The sequence below is a fragment of the Malaclemys terrapin genome, chromosome 10, assembly GCF_027887155.1.
Source record: "Malaclemys terrapin pileata isolate rMalTer1 chromosome 10, rMalTer1.hap1, whole genome shotgun sequence".
In the NCBI taxonomy this organism is placed as follows: Eukaryota; Metazoa; Chordata; order Testudines; family Emydidae; genus Malaclemys; species Malaclemys terrapin.
The window spans coordinates 81,118,742-81,137,782 of NC_071514.1; the positions used below are offsets into that span (position 1 = coordinate 81,118,742).

The 19,041-nt window shown below is 62.4% G+C and overlaps 1 protein-coding gene across 1 annotated transcript in view; it reads left to right on the top strand.

Annotated features, from left to right (window-relative positions):
• Positions 1-16,759, top strand: part of LLGL1 (LLGL scribble cell polarity complex component 1) — a 63,900-nt gene extending 47,141 nt beyond the window's left edge. Inside the window, exons 12-23 of the mRNA XM_054042032.1 lie at positions 1,324-1,477; positions 2,105-2,209; positions 3,086-3,378; positions 4,878-5,031; positions 5,657-5,810; positions 6,596-6,879; positions 7,535-7,799; positions 8,157-8,271; positions 8,616-8,710; positions 9,522-9,642; positions 10,777-10,856; positions 13,455-16,759. Of these exons, the coding sequence (XP_053898007.1) occupies positions 1,324-1,477; positions 2,105-2,209; positions 3,086-3,378; positions 4,878-5,031; positions 5,657-5,810; positions 6,596-6,879; positions 7,535-7,799; positions 8,157-8,271; positions 8,616-8,710; positions 9,522-9,642; positions 10,777-10,855 (1,819 nt within the window). The 3' untranslated portion in view covers position 10,856; positions 13,455-16,759. The remainder of the gene's footprint in view (positions 1-1,323; positions 1,478-2,104; positions 2,210-3,085; positions 3,379-4,877; positions 5,032-5,656; positions 5,811-6,595; positions 6,880-7,534; positions 7,800-8,156; positions 8,272-8,615; positions 8,711-9,521; positions 9,643-10,776; positions 10,857-13,454) is intronic.
• Positions 16,760-19,041: the final 2,282 nt, after the last annotated feature.

Sequence of the window (19,041 nt, forward strand, 5' to 3'; positions counted from 1 at the left end):
TGCTAACTGTCCTCCCTGTTGAGCCTGGTAAGGATGTGTCACTCTGTTTATTTTCCCTTCTCCTCGCTCTTGGTGGTGGTTTTATCTTGGCTCCGAGTTGGCGCCGTGTTGCCAGAGGCGTCGCTGGCTGAGCGCTGCACCGGCTCCTCCGAACACGCAGGCAGGGCTTGTTAGCGGCCGCAGACGCTCAGGCTGGAGCGGGGGAGGTGGGGGCGAAGGAAAATTCGAAACGAACGTCGTCATGCTGGGCGGAGCCTGCTGTCCCGCTGAGACGCACGCCTGCCTGGGGGCTCCTGGGTGGCTCGTTTCCTGGGGCAGCCCTGGCCAGAGACCTGATCCGGTGCGGCTGACAGCACTCAAGCTGCTCTGCCTGCTGCCGGGGGGGGCCGATATGTTACAGAGGAGCCACGCCTGGGTAGTGGCGGCTGGTGTGCTCGGGGAGCTGGCTCCGATCGCTGCGCTGTGCCCGGAGCGCAGAACCAGAAGCGGCCAGGGGCTGACATGGGCAGCTGACCGCAGAACGCCCCTCGCTCTTCCCAGGGCGTAGCAACCTGTGTTTATGGCTTGTGCTTGCTCACCTCGAGCCGTTGTGAAGTACGGCGTTGCTGGGTGGCTTCTAGCCCCGACGTCGGCAGGGAAACGTCAGCTTGGCCCGTTGTTGCCGAGGAACTGCTTCCCTTCGCCACCGTGGGACGGTCTACTGCCACCGAGGCGCTGCTGGCTTAAGCCAAGTAGGGGCCAGCTGTGCAACCACATCCCTCCCTCCTGACCCCTGCCTGATGGAGCCGTCCAGCTCTGTGACGGCGCCGCCCTGAGGGCATCACCACTGCGGCAGATCGCCTGGTCCGTGGCCCAGTGACTAGTCCAGAATCCAGACCTGCTGTGCACCAAGGAGATCTCTGCCTCGCCTCGCCACCCTCCTGAGCCAGCTGGGCGTGAATGCTGGTCCCCTGAGCTCATTCCCACCGGCTCCCTAAGCTTCTGGGCTGGGGGAGGGAGGAGGGACCGCAGTCCGAGCACGCGGAGATCGGCCCTGATGGCTGTGGGGTGGGGAGGTGGCATGCCATGGCACTGGAGCGGCAGAGCCACTGGACAGGAGTCAAAACTAGTTCCACGCTACCAGAGGCAATGGAGAGTCTGTTCCCTTCTTCTGCCTCTCCCTTGCAGAAGTGGGCAGGCCAGGGCATTGCAGCGGGCTGTAAGGCTACGGGGTGGCCTGGATGGAGCAGCTTCGCTGGCCGTACGTGGGGAGTCAGGGCCCCGGGCAAGGGACAGACACAGCTTCTCCTCACCGAGCGCCATGTCTCTCTCTCCCTTCCCCAGGCACGAGGACGGCACTGTCCGCTTCTGGGACGCCTCAGGGGTGTCGCTGCGGCCGCTGTACAAACTGGGCACGGCCAACATCTTCCAGACGGACTGCGAGCACAGCGACTGCCTCAACCCGGCCAGCGAGGAGGAGTGGCCTCCCTTCCGCAAGGTACCGCCCTCGGCCCGTCCTTATCCTGGCAACTCCGTGTGGGGCCTTCACAGGAGCCATTGGGCCTCTCCAGGCGTGTCCCTGTGCTGCCGTGTCACAGGCCGGCCCCAGCTGGCTGAAGGTTCCCGGGATGCCCGTGGATCAGATAAGCTCCCCCATGCAGGGTGGCTCGCTGCCAGCCCGGGGCCGTAGTGGGTGACAAGATGCTGCCAGCTGATGGGGTGCCCAGAGAGCCAGACTCGCTCTGCACATCACCCACCCCAGGGGACCCTTTGGCTGCCTCTGGAGAGAGGCCAGGCTGTGGGCCATAAACTGCTTTGTCCTTTTGAGCAGGGCCAGGGCAGGCTGTGTGGGGAGCATTGGTCCTAGGGTGTCTGTCCAGGCCCATCTCTAATGCAAATAGAAGGGAGCTGTCTAATAATGCAGCCCAGTGTCCCAGATCAGGGGCCCCTGGCGAGGGCCGGTCCTGGCAGGGGGTTAAGGTAGGATCTGAGACCATTAAAGGGAGGGGGCAGAGGGGGGTGCCTGCACTGGGGGGAGTCAGTGTGTGCAATGGCTTGCCGGAGCCCCGAACACCAGCTGTGTCCTGCTCTCTTGCGCCCCTGACCCCCTGTCTCCATTGTCCAGGTTGGCTGCTTTGATCCGTACAGCGACGACCCCCGGCTGGGCATCCAGAAGATTGCGCTGTGTAAATACACGGCCCGGATGGTGGTGGCTGGGACTGCTGGGCAGGTAGGGTGGCGGGGGGGGGGGGGTGACGCTCCAAGGGAACGGCCAGCCAGCCTCGTTCTGTTGCCGGGTTTTCCTTACAGGCAAAGTTGGGGAAGGGAAAGGTAGTGTGGGGGCCAGGGGCAGAGCCCAAGTATTTGGTGCGGAGGGTGGGATTCTCAGACCATGCTCTCGCTCTGCCTCTTAAAAGGGGCTGGAGAGCTGATGCCAGGGCGTGTTTCCCAGCCGTCCTAGTGACCTGGCCTGTAGGGTGAAGGGCAGCACCCTTTGGCTGGTGGGATCTACCCCAGGGCTTGGCAGCCTTGCTGGGGGTGGGTTTGACTTGGCTGGGGAAGCTTCGTACGTTTCCAATCAGCTGTGCAACGTCTGCTCTGTCTCCTGCTTCTGGGGAGCCGTCCAGCTGCAAGGCGTCAGTCCGAGCAGGGATAAACCCCTTTGTTCGTGACCAGCTGCCCCTGGGCCGTCACGCTGCCCCACTGGCCCGCCAGTGCTGATGGCAGCAGGAATGTACCAGTGGCTTCCTAGAGGAGAGGTTCCCCCGGCCCAGCTGTCACATGAGACTCCATGGCTTGAACCTCTGCCCTCATTGCAACCCCCATCTGGCTTTGGCAGGACTGGGTAGGGAGGGCGGGGGCACTGAGCATTGGCGCTGGGGCGGGTGTCGGCCCTGGGATAACGGCGGGTGCTGCGACTGAGGGGCGCTTTGTTAGCACCTGAAGCCTGCACTTATCTACCAGTCCCAGTGCTGTGGGTGCCTGGCCATCATGGGCACCAGGCTCCCAGCTGGAGTCCAGGAGCTCTCCCCTGAGCTGCATGCACCAATAGTGTACAGATGCCTCGGTGGGACTGGCCCTCAGTGCCCTGTCTCCCTCTCGCCAGGTGCTCGTCATGGAGCTGAGTGACGAGAAGTCGCATCACATGATCAGTGTGGCCATGGTGGACCTGCTGCAGGACCGGGAGGGCTTCACTTGGAAGGGGCACGACCGGCTCACCCCCAAGAATGGCTCCATCACCTTCAGCCCAGGCTTCCAACCCAGTGTGCTGGTGCAGTGCATGCCGCCGGCCGCCGTCACCGCCGTCACGCTGCACTCCGAGTGGAACCTGGTGGCCTTCGGCACCAGCCACGGCTTCGGGCTCTTTGACTATTACCGACGCAACGCAGTGCTGGCCAGGTAGCTGTCCTCTCTCCTCCCTGGGGACCGGCTCCAGCCACGGAGCACATCACGGCCAGCTCGGCGCTGGCACTGGGATGCGGAGCTGAGCGGTGAACGAGCACAACAAACCCTGTTGCTATTGATCCTTCCCCTGGCAGACGGGCAGGGCCGGGCTCTAGGGAGGTTCGGCTCCTCTCGCCCCTGTGCTCGGGAAGGGGCACTGTCCTGTCCCACAGCAGCCCTCTACCCCCCTGCTGGAAGGAGCAGTGCCAAGGATTCTGTGGGTGGTGGCCACAGCCTGGTGCTGTGCTGGGAGAAGCTGAGATAATGAGCTGGCGGGGGGCCCGGTGACCCATGAGTGGGGCAGAGGGAGGTTTAAATGTTGTGTGGCTGATCCCTTTCCCATGTGCGGCTAAGTCCTAGGGGGTCGGCTCGGAGAAGTGGGTGCCGTAGCTTGCCAGTAGACGGTCCCATGCAATGCTGCAGTCCATGTGCCGCCGATGATCCCCAGCAGTAGCCCAGTGCTCGGCACGTGCCGATCTCCTGCCTTCGGAGCCGTTCCGGGCTCCTTACAGCGGCTGCGGAATGAAGGGGGGTTGGGTAGGCGAGCGGTGTCCCTGCTTGCCAATAGGGAGCCCCGGTATCCTGACGCGAGGCTGTGGCTGAGGAATCTCCCGACCCCGTGACAGTGCTGAGGAGGCTTGGAACAGAGCAGCAGACGCCCCGGGGGTTTCACCCCCTCTGCTGCCGATCTCCGGCCTCCCACGGAGCCGGTGGGGCTGCCTGGGCTTGCTTAGGGGGGGAATGGGTGACTCTGCAGAAGGGCCCACGCCCCCCGTTGTCCCTGCCCAGGGAAGAGTTGTCCATCTCCCCCGGCCCGGCAGCAGCTGCTCCATCCTTGCGTTGGGAACCTCTCCAGACGGCACTGGGAGGGCTGTTCCTTCTCCCGCTGCAGCCAGGGGGCAGAGCGCCGCATGGGGCAGTGGGACGTGTTGTGGGAGCGTGGCCAGGAAGAGGGTCCCTCGATGGAGCAGTTCCTTGATTGGGGGGCAGCAGGTGCCGACCTGGGCGTCCTGACGGGCTTGGCCGCTCGAACGCTTGCGGAGCATGTTCCAGACACCGTGTCCTAGCTGAACCCAGACTGCTTGGCGCTCAGCCCCCCTACAGCGAGTGCTCTGGGATGAAAGGGGCTCCCCTGGGACGCCTGATCCTACTGTCGTGGGGTGGCTGAGGGGCGCCCTCTGGTGGCTGCAGCCCGCAGAGGGGCCTTGCTGAGGTGGGAGGGGTCTAGTCCCAGTCCCCCGTGTTTGTGGGTCACCTGATAACCGCCTGTTCCAAGTGGCATGGGGGGGCGTCTACATGCCAGGCCCTGCCGAGCTGCCAGGGCGGAGCTAGGCATAGGCATGGTTAGGGAGAAGGCTGGGGACGAGTCTCCCCTCTGTGAACACGGCGAATCCTGGAGGGTCCCCGCTCCTGCCCCCCAGGCTGGCACTGAGCAGCTGTTTGTGCCGTCCCAGGTGCACGCTCCACCCCAACGACTCCCTGGCCATGGAGGGGCCCCTCTCCCGAGTGAAGTCGCTGAAGAAGTCCCTGCGCCAGTCCTTCCGCAGGATCCGCAAAAGCCGAGTCTCCGGCAAGAAGAGAGTTGGTGCCAACAGCTCCTCCAGCAAGGTAACCGCGGGGCGGGGCACAGTGGGGGACCGTCCCATCCTGAGCCTGCCCCCTGGGGTGGGGGGTTGTGACCTCTCGCACCTAGACTGCCGGGGCGGCGTGTTGGCTCTTTAACACGGACATCCTTTGTCCCGCGTGCGTTCGACGCACTGGAGTGAAATGTGACCGGAGCAGGGGGTTTGTCAGACCGTTTAAAAACAAAACTGCCCCTTCCCCGTCCCTTGCAGCTGCTTCCGAGCCGCCTCCACTCAGTAGAGTCCCCCAGGGCCGGTGGGGCCTGAGTTTCTGATGTCTAAATCAAGCAGAATCCCTGCTCCTGCTTTTCTTTGACACACGTCTTCTGGGCAAAGGGAAACTGAGGCCGGGAGTGGCTAAGTGACTTGCCCAAGTTCCCACAGGAAGTTTGGCAGAGGAGAGAATTGAACCTCCCATATTTCTGACTAGTGCCCTGACCATCCTGCCCTCCCTCATAGCTGAGCTCTAACTCCCAACACCTGAAAGGTCCCTGCTCTCTCTCAGGGACCCCAGGAGGGGCTGTCCTGGGGGGCTGCTCCCTAGCTGAGGGAGGGAAGAAGTTGACCCCTGGAATCCAGGCTGTTCACAGGACTGTTGTCTCGTCCCCCAGGTGCAGGAAGCCAATGCCCAGCTGGCCGAGCAGGCCGGCCCCACTGACGTGGAGATGACCCCCGTGCAGCGGCGGATCGAGCCCCGGTCAGCCGACGACTCGCTCTCAGGGGTGGTGCGCTGCCTGTACTTCGCCGATACCTTCCTCCGAGACGGTAAGGCCTGGCCGCAGCTCTGAGAGGGAATACGACTGTGCAGGCAAGGAGGGGATCCCGCGCTGGGCCGGACCCACAGCTCCCCTGGCCGGACCCCATGTCTGCACCTGCCCTGAATACAAGCTGCCCAAGAGACAGGCGTTGTTCACCCCTGATCCCCAGCTGGTACAGCCCCGTACTGAGAAGCAGGGGCAGTTTCTTCCTGACCTCGTCTGGTGCTCACCTGATGCCCTGAGGCATGAGGATTAATATAGTTTCTAGCTATGCTGTCTAGTAGCGCTGCCGAGAGAGTTTCTACTCCATAGAAAGGTCTAATCTTTAAACCCTGCTTACTTCAGTAAAACCATGTGGCAGGGAGTTCCCCAGGCTAGCACTGCCTTGGGCGGTAGACTATCCAGTGCTAAAGACCCCAAGCTCAGAAAGTGCCGCTTGACTTGGGTTGCCTCTGGGGCTCTGGTGTGGGTTGATGCTGTGCTAATACTCAGGGCTGCCTGGGGGGAGGCAGTTGGCCCCAGAGGCCCCCATTTGCGAGGGCCCCCAAACAGAGTGGCCTGGCACAAACCCGAGTGGCGCTGTGACCCCGTTCGCCTGATTGCAATGTCCAGAATGGGGATCTGGGCCCAGCCCTGTGGGATAGAAAACACTGCTGTGGGGTGAGGTGACTCCAATACTTCCTCGCCTTGGGGCCACCCCTCCGTGGTCTGCCTTTTGTGGGGGGGGGGGCAGGCCCCCCCAGAACCTCTGCGCAGCCCTGCTAATGCTGCTGCTTTCCCCCGGCTCCTCAGCCGCACACCACGGGCCCACCATGTGGGCTGGGACCAACTCGGGCTCCGTGTTCGCCTACGCCCTGGAGGTCCCGTCCCAGGAGAAGTTCTCGGAGCGCTCGGTGGAAGCGGTGCTGGGCAAGGAGATCCAGCTGATGCACAGGGCGCCGGTGGTGTCGATCGCGGTCCTGGACGGGCGAGGGAACCCTCTCCCGGAGCCCTACGAGGTGTCCCGGGACCTGGCCAAAGCCCCTGACATGCAGGGCAGCCATTCTGTGCTCATCGCCTCGGAGGAGCAGTTCAAGGTAAGAGAGGGGAGGGGCCGATGGCTGTGTCTCTTGCTGCCTTTTGCCGCCGTTACCCTGACGACGTAGGTGGTGGGAGACGCTTTCTCATGCCGGGGGGGGACGTTCCCATTCCCAAGGGATAGGGGCATCTGGCAGGGGGGCGGACACGGCAAACTCTGGCTTGGGTGGAACCACGTTGTGGCAGGAGCCAGGGTCTCTGCTGTGATTTCTTTAGAAATGAAATGCCCCGGCTTGGGTGCAGGGCATTTCCGCTCTTAAAAAGTGGGTGTCCAGGCCCTGTGCCTTTCCACAGGCCACACCTCCCTTGGAGCTGGGCCTGGCTCTCGGGAACACGCTCCCTAACCCAGCAGGGCAGCGGCTCCCACCCTGGGAGAATCATCCCTTTAAGCCAGCCGTGGGCTTTCTAGGCTGGTGGCCGTGGGCTAGTGAAGGGCGTGGACATGGCTGCACGAGTCTGCTGCCGCTGCTGGCTAGAGCCCTGTTACACCAGAAGGCCTCGATCCTTGCCGGTAAGACTCAGCTGGCCAGCAGATGGAGCCTCTATGGAGCTTGTAGCCATGGACAACATGGGTCCCTTGCCCCATAGCAGTGGGGTGGGGAGGCAGGACCAGGTCTCCGCTCTCCAGCCGGCTTGCTCCCCGCCTTGACCCAGGTGTTCACGCTGCCAAAAGTCAGTGCCAAGACCAAGTTCAAGCTGACGGCCCACGAGGGTTGCCGGGTGCGGAAGGTGGCGCTGGTGAGCTTCACCAGCCTGGCGTGCGAGGACTACACGGAGAATTGCCTGGCGTGCCTCACCAACCTGGGGGACATCCACATCTTCACGGTGCCCGGCCTGCGGCCGCAGGTGCACTACGACTGCATCCGCAAGGAGGACATCAGCGGCATCGCCTCCTGCGTCTTCACCAAGCACGGGCAAGGTGAGCGCACCGCGCCGGTGGGACTGGCGGGGGCCGGGACATGGATTCCTGGCTTGGGCTCCTTCAGCGCCATTCGCTTGGCTCCAGGCTACCACGGTGTGGGAGACGGTGCTGCACGGTGGGTAGAGCGCTGGGCTGGGACCTAGGACCTCCCCTCTCCATCTGTGCAGTGGGGCCTTGATCTCCTCCCTGCTGAGCTGGGCCACCAAGGGGGCAGCTTTGGGGAGCAGTTCTTGGGGGAGCTGGTGCACTGAGATCCTGCTGGTGCATTGAGACTCCAGGGGAGCGTAAGCCACCCTGGTTAATCTGGCCGAGTGGGTGCCCGCTGTTGAGTCTCTCTGGCCTCCCTCTCCCCAGGCTTCTACCTGATCTCGCCTTCCGAGTTCGAGCGATTCTCCCTGAGCGCCCGGAACATCACAGAGCCGCTGTGCTCGCTGGAGCTCGTCCGGCTTCGCGGTACCGCCTGTCACAGGTAGGCTGGCCGCCCGGGCTGCAGGAACTGTGTCCCTGGTGGGGAATGCTGGGGCTGTAGGGCGTGAGCAGCCTCCCTACGCTGTTGGGCCGAAGCAAACTGGCTGCTGCCCTGCGTCATGGCCCCTGAGTCCCTCTGCCCTGACGGGGCCGGGTAACTGCCCCTAGATCCCAAAGCCCTGCCCTCTGTCCAGTGCGGTGACGCAGAAGCTGGGGGTGACCATGGGCCCGCTAGCAGTTCGGTCCCCTGCAGCAAAGTGCCCCTATCCCCCCTTCGCTGCCCTTCCCTCTGCGCAGGCTGGGAGCTGGCGGGAACGGAAATAACTCTCTCTTCTTGCTCATCAGCCCCAATTTCACCGGGACACCGAAACTGACCCAGGCCAACGGGACTCACGTGCTGCAGGGCTCGGAGGCGAACGGCTCCCCCAGCGACAGCACCCGTAAGGAAACGGCTCTGACTCTCTGAACCGCTCTGCCCTTCCGCCGAGGGGCTCGGTGTGCTGCGGGCGCTGACCGAGCTGGGCTTCACAGCTGCCCAGTGATACAGATGGGAAACCGAGGCACGGGGGGGGGCTGGGACTCGGCTAAGATCTGTGGGGATCATGGCAGAGGAGGGTCCTTGTGCTTTTTGCTGCAAGGCTGCTGGTCTCCTCCCTCGGCAAAGCCCATGGGAAGACGGTGGACTCTAGCTGCACTGGCAATCCTTGATGTGTGCTGCCTAAGGGGACGGGGGTCTGTCGCGGGCCTGTGGTGGGATGAAGTGCTGCTGGGTGGCGAATCTCTCTCCCTCTCCGGTGCACGCAGCATCTCCAGCCGAAAGGCCCTATGCCAAAGCGGGCCCCGCCGACCGGCTGGCACCTGGGCACCCTACTGAGAGCCAGCAGGCTGGAGTGCAGCCTGGCAGAGTGACTGTCCTGTGCGGCCCCCGCAGCGCCCCAGGCGGTTCCCAAAGCACACCCAGTCTTGTGGCTTGGGGACCTCTCTGCCCCTGGCCCGAACAGCTGCTGGGACAGTTTGGGTCTCACGGGAAGGCTCGTCCCATGGGTGCGGCAGTCAGGACGCTCCTGGCATAGGAAGAGGCACAGGAGTCATTGGCACAGCTCCGGATGTGCTGTCTTTGAGGGCAGGGGGTGTTGTCCGGGGGAGCCGCCAGCTCCTTGCTCTGCTGGCGCCCGGCCTGCCCTCTAGCAGGACTAGCACCCTGAGGTGTGACCTGGAACCAAGCCCAGTGCTGCCTGTGTTCTCCTCCAGGGACGCCTGAGGAACCCCAGGCTGCCTTCTCCCCGGCGCCCACCGACTCGCCGAGCAGCCCGGAGAGCCCCCTGGACACCACCGGGGACATCACCGTGGAGGAAGTGAAAGATTTCCTGGCGTAAGTTCGGGCTCTGGGGAGTCACTGGTGCAACAAGTGAGCGTTCTCGGCTGGGGGGCTCCGCTCTGGGGCCTAGCAGCATCAGCTGCGCCGTTGCTCCCTGGGCATAGTCAGCATGTGGCCTGGGGGATGTTTACAAGACCGAGGAGTTCCCCGTCTCCCAGGCTCCAGGGGCTTTGTTCACCCTCCCCGCACGCAGCCTTGCCCGGCCGTGCCTAGGGATCGACGCGCGCACTTGATTACTGCAAACGTCTTGTGACTGGAATCCGGTGAGGTGTCACCTGCGCTCCTCCGGGGGGCGCTGTGCATGCACAGAGCTGCCCACCTGAGGCCAGAGCTCTCTGCAGTGTTAGAGGGGAGAGGTGGTGAAACCCCACTAGCCATACTGCGCCTTGAGGGGGGCAGAGGATTTTCACCCTGGTCTCTTCCCTCAGGGCCCGTCCCTAGCTAGAAGGACCTTGCTGTACGGACAATGCAGCCTCTCTGCTGGGAGCCCCTTGGCCGGGCGCACGGAGAGACTGAGATAAGGCCGGTCCAGGGGCTCCCTGCACGTCTGTGCACATCCCCCCATGGGGCTGGGCTTGTGCCGTGCTGGACGGCCTCCTGCCCCAGCCGGGGTCGCTCCGTGTGTAGCACGGCCTGGAATCAGCCCCGGACGTGGGCCTGCTCCTGAGCTAGTTCGCTGTCTTCAGGCCATGCCTCGCTCCTTAAGATGAGGCTTCAGTGCGCAGCCAAGCCCCGGAGAGCTCGTCTCTGCAGGCAGGTCAGCGATCCTGCCCAGTCGGCCTCTCCAGCGGGCGTCCACGGGAGCGACTGGGGGGCGGGGATGGTTCTGTGGGGCGGGCACCTTCCCTAGGAGCTGGACTCTGTCCCCAGACCAGGTGTCTCCATTAGTGGGGAAGCCGCTTGGCGCGTCCCGCGTCTGGCCTCGGACGCGGGCCTGCGTTGTCCTGCTCTGGTGGGGCACACGCATCCCCTGCCAACTGTCTTGGCTTGCCCTTAACATCCGGGAGGCTGGGGGGTGTCCGGAGCCCAGGAGCTCCTAGCTCGGCCGTGCCGGCCCAGCGGCTGTGGGAGGGCGTCTCTGGCCCAGTTCCCGGCTGCCGTCTCAGTGTCGGCGTGTCTGTCTTCCAGCTCCTCGGAGGAAGCGGAGAGGAACCTGAGGAATGTGAGCGAGGAGGAGGCCCGCTCTCCGGGGATCCTGATTAAATGAGGTGTGCGGGGCAGGGGGTTTCTTGCCCTGCGGGTGAGGCAGAGCTTGGTGCAGTGGTCCCTGGTGCCACGCTGTCCCGTGCCCTGGTGCCACTCTGCTGGTGGTGCCTGTTCACCGGGCCGCTGGAGCCCAGCGCCTGGCTTGTTCTGCTCGCTGTGGCACCTGGCTGCCTTTGGGTGAGGCTGTGCGGATGCCCCTGGGAATCAGCCATGCTGGATCTGCCTTGAGGTGCGGGGCCCTGTTAGCTGGGCACATGGTGCTGCCCAGCGCGGGAACCCCCTGTAGGAAGCATGGTCCCAGCGTCTGCGCTGCAGCGAGGGAAGCTCCTACCCAGACGACTGACACGGGAGCAGAGACCGTGTCGCCAGCCTGGTGCCCTGCGAGCGCGGTGGATGGCTCTGTTGTGTGCCCGGCGTGGCCTGCCAGCGGGAGAGCTGCCTGCCAATCTGTGCCAGGCGGTGGTGGCTGGGAGACTCCTTCCCCTCCCCCCCCCCCCCCCCCCCGGCAGAGCAAGGCTGCGCCGGATCCCAGCAGCTGAATGATGGAACTGGGCTGCACTGGGCTCTGGATGGGCTGGAGGCCGCCCTTAAAACCTGCAGGCCCCAAACTGCTGGAGGGAGCAGCAAGGCAGTGGCAAGGAACTGGAGGCTCCAGCCACCTCGGCTAAGGGAGAATCTGTCAGTATAGGGACTGTGACCACTAGCTGAGCACTCCTGATTCCATCCAGCAGAGGGCAGCATCCCCCCACACACACCACAATACTTAGAGGTGTGGCCTGAGCACAAGGCTGGGCTGCAACTCCTGCTTCCCAGTCCACACTCAGACTCCTTCTGTACCCTGGAGCCAATTGTTAAACTGCCCTGCCTCGGTTTCCCCCCTCTAAAATGGGGATCATGGTTACGGCCCTCAGCGAGGGAGAGGTGAGGGGTCGGCTAATGTCCGTGTAAGGGCCGTGGGTTTGTTCCCCCTGCAGTCTTGTTAGTCGGGTGAGGGCTGACTTCTGGTGCAGCCTATGGAGGGTTGGGGGCAGGTTACCCCTCATCTGCCTGACGCTGCTGTCAGACAGGGCCCCGGGGCCAGAGGGCCGGTGCCTCTGCTCCACTCTGGTAGTCCTGTGCTCCAGATCACCCAGTCGCCGCTCCGAGCTGACATCCTGCTCTGTTCAGCACATGGGGAGCGCTATTCCGATGCAGAGGTCCTTGCCATGGGGCGGGGGGCCCCCAGCCTTCCCCAACTCCCCACCACGCAAGAGTGGGGAATGGCTCCTCTCGGGGGGAGCGCCTCCTACAGACAGGTACCTGCAGCTGCCCTGCATTCCGGGGCCCTGGCCAGCTGCCACTCCGGCACCACCCAGCCAGATCCCGTGTGGATCGGTGTGTGCTGGCTGATGTCGCCCTGGTGTGAGCTTCCCTGGCTGAAGCCCTCCTGCGTGTTTAAACCCTCCAGGCTGCTCCAGGCTAGTGGCTTGGAATCCGGATTCCTGGGTCCTGGCCCTGGCCGAGCTTCGGCCCTGTTTCCCCCGCTGTGAAATGGTTTGAAATGCTCCACTTAAGGCCTTAATGTCGTTCCGGAAGCTGCTGCAGTTGTCTTGCATCATTCCCTCGTTTCATAAAGGCCGCTGGGCAGCGTGTTCATTTAATGGCTGGCCCCCGGGGGACCTTCTAGGTTTAATAACTGGCAGCACGTGGTCCTGCAGGGAGGGGGATGGTGCGCTCTGGGGGGGTTCTGTGCACCTCTGCAAGGCGGGGCTCAGCTGGAGAGTCTTGTACTGTACTAGTGCAGTACAAGACAGCACGGTCCTTTTTCTGTTCCTGTGCCCAGGGGAGGGTTGTCTGCAGTGGGGATTGAACCGTGAATCTTAAAGCCTGAGTTTAAAAATCCCCAGCTCTATCAGCCATGCCTAGAGGAGGCTCATCGCCTCCGTGGCCCAGCCACTATTAGAGAGGGGCAGAGTGCTAAGCTGGGGGGGGTTACACGACTCTCTGCTGCTTGCTACCTAACCAAACTGAGAGCAGAGCTGCTGCCATGGGGCAAAAGAATCTCCATTAGCTGCCACAGTACGGGGCTTATGACCCAATTCTGATGGTAGCCAGCAGAGGGCAGCGTCCTGCATTAGCCGCTTCATGAGTAGAGCTGGGGAAACTTTGGGGTGTTTTAATTTGCCTTTCCCTTCACAAGGTTCGAAGTGGCCCTTTTGGATAACTTCCCCGACTTTCTGCCAGTTTAAAAAATAAATCAATAAAAGCTTTCCCCGTTCCCCTTCTAAATGAAGAACAAAGAGCAAGAGCTGGCAGACCACCGCTAAACAACAACCCTGGAGAGGAGCCTGGGTTTCGCGCAATTGTTTTGCGGTTTGACGCTGCCTGATTTTAAACTCTCTGCTCAAGGCTAGGCAGTTTCTATCTTTCCACGCTGCCACCCCATAGTACAACACGCTCTGGGATCCCCCCGCCCCCAATCATAAACGGAGGGTGGGTGTGACTGCTTGAAAGCTGTCTATAACCCTGTGGGGGGGGGGGCATCTCTTATCCCCTGCCCACCCCCCCAGCTGCACCTGGGCTAGTAATGTAATTGACAGGACTGCCTGTGCTCTCTGCAGGGACCGTGCCGACCTGTCTCCGTGCCTGGATTCCCTGGACACAAGACTTGACTGAGCCAGGCTGTCGGCTCCGCTTCTCCCCAGAGACCCTCCGCGTAACTTAGACTCGCCTCTTCTCTTTAACATCCGGCCGGGAAGCTGGAGCGTGACGCTGCCCCCCCCAGCTCTGCCCCGGTTCGAAGGTTCTCTCTCTCCGCCGAGCCGAGCCGCCTTCCGCCAGCGGGCCTAGTGCACTGCAACACTACAGCTCTGCCCCCCCTCAAAGCAAAATCCGGACCCGGGGCAGCGGGGTGGAATCACTGCTTCCGCCCGGCCTAGACCGGGAGGGACTGCATCCATCTCCCTGGACCCCATTGCCGGGGCACAGCATCACACGGACATCTGGGGGGGAGGGTTTTATACAGTTAGTCTCTGGTTTGGGTTTTTCTCCCCTCCCCCTCTGCTGAGCTCCCAGAAGGACTCTGATCTGGGCCAGGGGGCATAGGGACATTGCTTTGCCTGGGGGGGGAGTGTTTACATGTTTACTCCTCACTCGAGCAGCTCTTTGAATACTTCTACTTTCCACGGAACTGCCTGCCTGCCGCAGATGGTAAGTCCGGGAGGGCTGGCTGGACTCGCCTTAACACCCGTCTGCCACTAGGGGGCCCTCTCGCTCAATACTGGATTGATTTCTCAGTGGTGTTGACGGCATTCCCCCCCGGCCCCCTTCAAGGCCTGTGGGGAATGATCTCCACTTGTCTCAAGGAGCAGGGTTCACCCTCTGGGGACCCATTGGCTCTCGCTGTAAAGTGCTAGGAGGACCGGGGAAGCTGGCGGGGGCGGAGGGCTGGTGCCAGCCGCTCCGTCGTGTAGCGGGCGGGTGATCGCTGTGACCCATAGCACAACTCCAGAGCGTCTCACTGGCACTGGAGGTGAAATAGCCACGCTAGGGTCCAGCTCCTTTCTCAGCACCTTTCCCTCCTCCTGGGGGGCAGGAGAGCCAAGTTCCTGCTCTGGTTTAGCAGCCTTTTGTTTGGGGGCTGGTTGCCTCTAGGGGCCTTCATCTTCCATCTTCACAGCTGGGTTCCCCCCCCACACACACACACCTCTTGGAACACCTTTGGATGAAGGAGACCAGGGCAGAGTCAGTCAGCACCAGGCACCGCTCGCCCAAGATGGGACCCTGCCATGCTGATCCAGGCGTGGGTGACCCAAGGCCAGTGCCTTCAAACAGGCGTGCCTAAGCGTTAATGCCAAAACAAGGGGCTGTAGACTCTTCTCCTCTTCCCCCTCCCCCTCCAAGATGCTGAGCAGATGCCTCTTGGTCTCACCAGTTGTTGCAAATGCCCGGCTTCCCTGGAAACCAGTCCCTGGCGATTACTCACTGGGTGCCAATGCCTCTGTATGAAAACGGCCCCAGATGTTTGCCTGCCTGCACCAAGACCGTTTACGTGCAGTTGTGACTTCACGGGCTGCTCGCAGCCTCAGCCAGGTGTGAGACGGGGCCCGAGTTCTGCTGGAGGAGGTGCCCTTCCTCGCGTTTCGGCCGGGCTTTGCAATCAGACGGGGGCCCAGCCAACTCCTGCTGCTTCAGGGCAAAGCAGCCGCTGAACTGGCTTTCCGCGCAGCCTGCTTTTAGCATGGGCCACCCGCCAGCCCCTGGCCCGAGTTACACTTTTAACCCCCTGTGGCATTTGAAACTTCCCCGGCCACTGGGCTGACAGGTGGCTGCTGGTCAGGGAAGTTCATTCCCAGGCAGCGGCAATGCAGAGGCCTGTTGATCGAAAGGCTTGTTGCTGGCAGACCGGTCAGTTTCAGCGGGGATATTTTAATCCATTTCCTTAGGATCCTGGTTTTCCTTCAGTGCCGCTTGAGCTCTTTGCACAGGTGGGATGAGGCTTTTGGATGGGGGGTGGGGGGCGCGCTCGGTGAATGTTGAAGATGGTTTGTTTTGACTTGGTCACACTTTAAAATTCAGCTGGGGGGGCCCCGCTGGCAGCACTGAAGAACGTAGCCTGAGCCGCTGTCGAGCGGTAGGCCCCGTTTCTAGCAGGATCAGTTTCCTTAGTTGCTCTGAGCTGGCGCGTAGAGCCAGGCCCGGTGGCCGCTGGGGATTCCTGTCTCTAAACTGGATTGGAAGGTGACTTCTGGGCCCGAAGGCGCCAGCTGGCTTGGGCTCTCCTGGGCCCGAGGAGCGTTATGGCAGAGCCTCTCCCCTCGGGGTTGGGAAGGAGAAAGCTGAATGGATCAAGCCTGGCCCGGCTTCCACAGCGATCTCTGCCATCCCTCTGCTTTGAGCTCTCCATTCTTGCCTGATCAGCGCTGGGGCTGGGAAACGGCCCCTGCTCCGCTCTGTTCTTCCCACGGGGAGGGGGGAATCTCGCAGCCGGGTCAGCTCTTGTTCCTTCATCCCAAGCTTTAGCCCCCGCGGTGTTCTCCCTCGTCTCCGGGAGGCCCCTTCACAGGGTGCGCACCCGCTCCCAGTGCTGCCGGGCAGGCAGTGTTTTTCCCCCCCGTTGCAAGGGCTGGGGGCCTGGAGCTGGAGGGCAGGCCTGGGATCAAGTGAACGCCGTACCCCCTCAGTGCCTGATCCAGGCTGCTTTCCTCTTGCCAAAGTGCCAAAGGGCATGCTGGGCCCTGAAAGCCCCAGTACCTGAGCTGTTGTAGGAGTTACAAGGGCTGGAATGGGGGCATTTGCCTGCAGCCCCCTCACCATGCCTTTATGGGGCATCAGCCCCACCTCTTACTAGCACAAGCAAACGCCCATCTCCTCTCGGCTGGCCCGGACATGGCCCCTGGCTGCCTTGTCACATGGCCCCTTGTGCCAAACCAGCTGTGGGCCGACGCCGGTTCTCTCTGCGGCTCTTTGATCGGGAGGTGCATGGCAGAGCATGTCCCCGAATCTGAGCCTGGTACCGGAGATCGGAAGCGTGTCGGGGGTAAGGTGCGGGGCTCGGTTAGTCAGTGGCCGATACTTTGAGTCTTTGAAGGAACTGGCTGAGCCGGGGCTGGGGCAGAGGAGGAATTTGAACTGCACAAACTCTCTGGACCCCTCCCGGTTCTGTTTGCTGATAGTATTTTTCTACACCCGACCTTTGCCGCCGGAACCAATACTGTGTGTGGCTATTTTGGTACTAGATCTGTGGGGGGAGGGGAGAAATGTAGTTGCCATGGGGTCCCCTACAGTCTAACCCAGCCCTGTGGGGTTCTAGTGGCCCCGGTAGAATGTCCCATCCCCCCCGTGTCTTTTTGGTAAGATGAATTTAGCATTGTCTAGTTATGAAATACTGGTTTTTAATATTGAAAATAAAGCATTTAATATCTTAGCTGTGGCGGTGCCTGTCCCTGCTCCCACCCATCGGAGCATTTCTCTCCCTCTGCAAGTGGGGGCTGGCGGTGGGGGGGTCGGGCATCCGAAGCCCTGTGTTCAAGGGTGGCCGCACTCCGGCCAGGTGGCTGGGATCCGCCCAGGGAGCAGGGCGCCAGCAGCAGCCGTGCCTGGGAGCACAAGGTACCCACTGCTGGAGTGAGGGGAGCAGAGAGTTAAACTGTGCCTGGTCTCCGAGGCAAAATTCACGCGGGTAGGAGGGAGCTGGCACTGTCTTGCACACAGCAGTGTCTGAGTCACTGGGGCAGGGAGCTGCTTCCTCCCCTTCCCCTCTGTCCCTACCAGCCCTAGCACCTGGGTGTTGGTCCCTGCTCACACCAGCCTGGTCCTGGCTGTGCACTGGGCTCCACCTTCCTGCTCTGAACAGTCCCTAACCTGTGTGCCAGAGGCCTGGCCATTGTGGCAGCCCTGGGGCGAAGTTAATACACCGCCCCCTCCATGCTGGGTGCCGTGCGGGCTAGTGGGGAAACCAGCTGCTTTCATGGGGGCGGGGAAGAGAAGGGGTTAGTCTGGCTTGGCTAAAGCTAGAACACCTGGGAGATGCAGCTCGTGGGGCTGGGGTGGCTCCCAACCCAAGCCTGCATTCGTGGCCCTTTCCACCGCCCAGCACGCGGCTGCTGTTCGCACTCGGCGGAAGAGGAGGCAGGGCCCTGTGCAGCCCCCAGTGCTGCACACCCCCCAGCTTGAAAAGGAAAACCACATTCCCAGGTAAGCAGCAGCCTTTGTTTGTGGCCAAACCCTCCCGCCCCCCTGTGCTGCAGAGAAAGGGAAGTGGTCGAAGAGCAAGCCGCCCCCACCCCCACTTCAGCTCCTCACGGGTTAGGAAGACCAGCTGGGCCTGGCTAAATCTAGCCTTCAACTAACTGCAGTGCAGACCTTTGGGCTGGAGCCTGGGCTCTGAGCCCCTCCATGCTCCCCCACTCTGAGGGCTCCAGCCCAAGGCCCATAGCCTGCGCTGCAAGCCGTAGCCCTGTGGCCAGAGCCCTGGGAACCAGAGGCACGTGATCTAGCCTCACAGCCTGGCTGCCACAGGGCATTTTATTGCAATGCCAATGGTCCCCGAGACCAAAGCTGGGTGGGACCCTTGTGCTCACCTCATGGGCTGTGTGTAACTGGTCAGAGCATGGCCCAGAACCAAGCCTGAGAGCAGCTGGGGTAGAAAAACCTCCACGGTCAGGGAGGGAGACTCCAGCAGGACCCGTCTGTGCAGAGAGCCTTGTTCTTCCTCGGGCGTTGGGTTCCAGGGGACAGACCAGAGGAGCAGGTTCCTGTTTGGTTTGTTCCCATGCCCATAGCACCCCTCTCCTCCCCCGTCTTTTGAACTGGGCCAGTGCTATATGACGACCCCCCCACACACACACACACACACACACACGGGCAAGGTGGCCTGGGGCTAAGGGGGAGTCTGGAAACTAGCTCCAATGCACTTCAAAACCGACTGTTTCCATTCAAAGCTTCATGCGCCAGCCTAGCTCCCTGGGCTGCAACTACCCGCGTGCACAGCCTCTGAGAGCAGCCGGGACTGTCTAGTGTTGGGGGGGAGCAAACTTTTTGGCCTGAGGGCCACATCTGCGTATAGAAATGGTATGGTGGGCTATGAATGCTCAGGGAGTTGGGTTGGTGTGCAGGCTCTAGGGTGAGACCAGAAATTAGGAGATGAGGGGGCTCTGGGCTGGGAAGGGGTGCAGGGCTGGGTGAGGGCTCTGGCTGGGGGCGTGGGCTCTGGGGGTGAGGGATTTGGGGTGTAGGAGGGTGTGCTGAGCTGGGGGTGGGAGAAGGATTGGAGTTGGGACATGGAGGATGAGGGCTCTGGCTGGGGGGTGCAGGAGGTGCTCTGGGCTGGGACTGAGTAGTGCAGAGGACAATCAGGGCTGCAGGTGGCACTTACGTCAAGCAGCTCCTGGAAGCAGTGGCACGTTCCCCTCTCCGGCTCCTACGTGGAGGCACAGCCAGGCAACTCTGCTCCGTGCTCACCCGTCTGCCCCTGCAGCTCCCATTGGTTCCTGGCCACTGGGGGTGGTGCATGGGGTGGGGGGCTGTGAGCAGAACAGAGCCCCCTGGCTGCCCCTATGCATAGGAGCTGGAGGGGGATATGCCACTGCTTCTGGGAGCCACACAGAGCAGCCCCCAACATTGCTCCCAGCCTGGCGTGGGGCAAGCCCCAGACCCCACTCCCCACCCCTGCTCGCGTGTGACCTGCTGCACCGTGATCCCATTCCT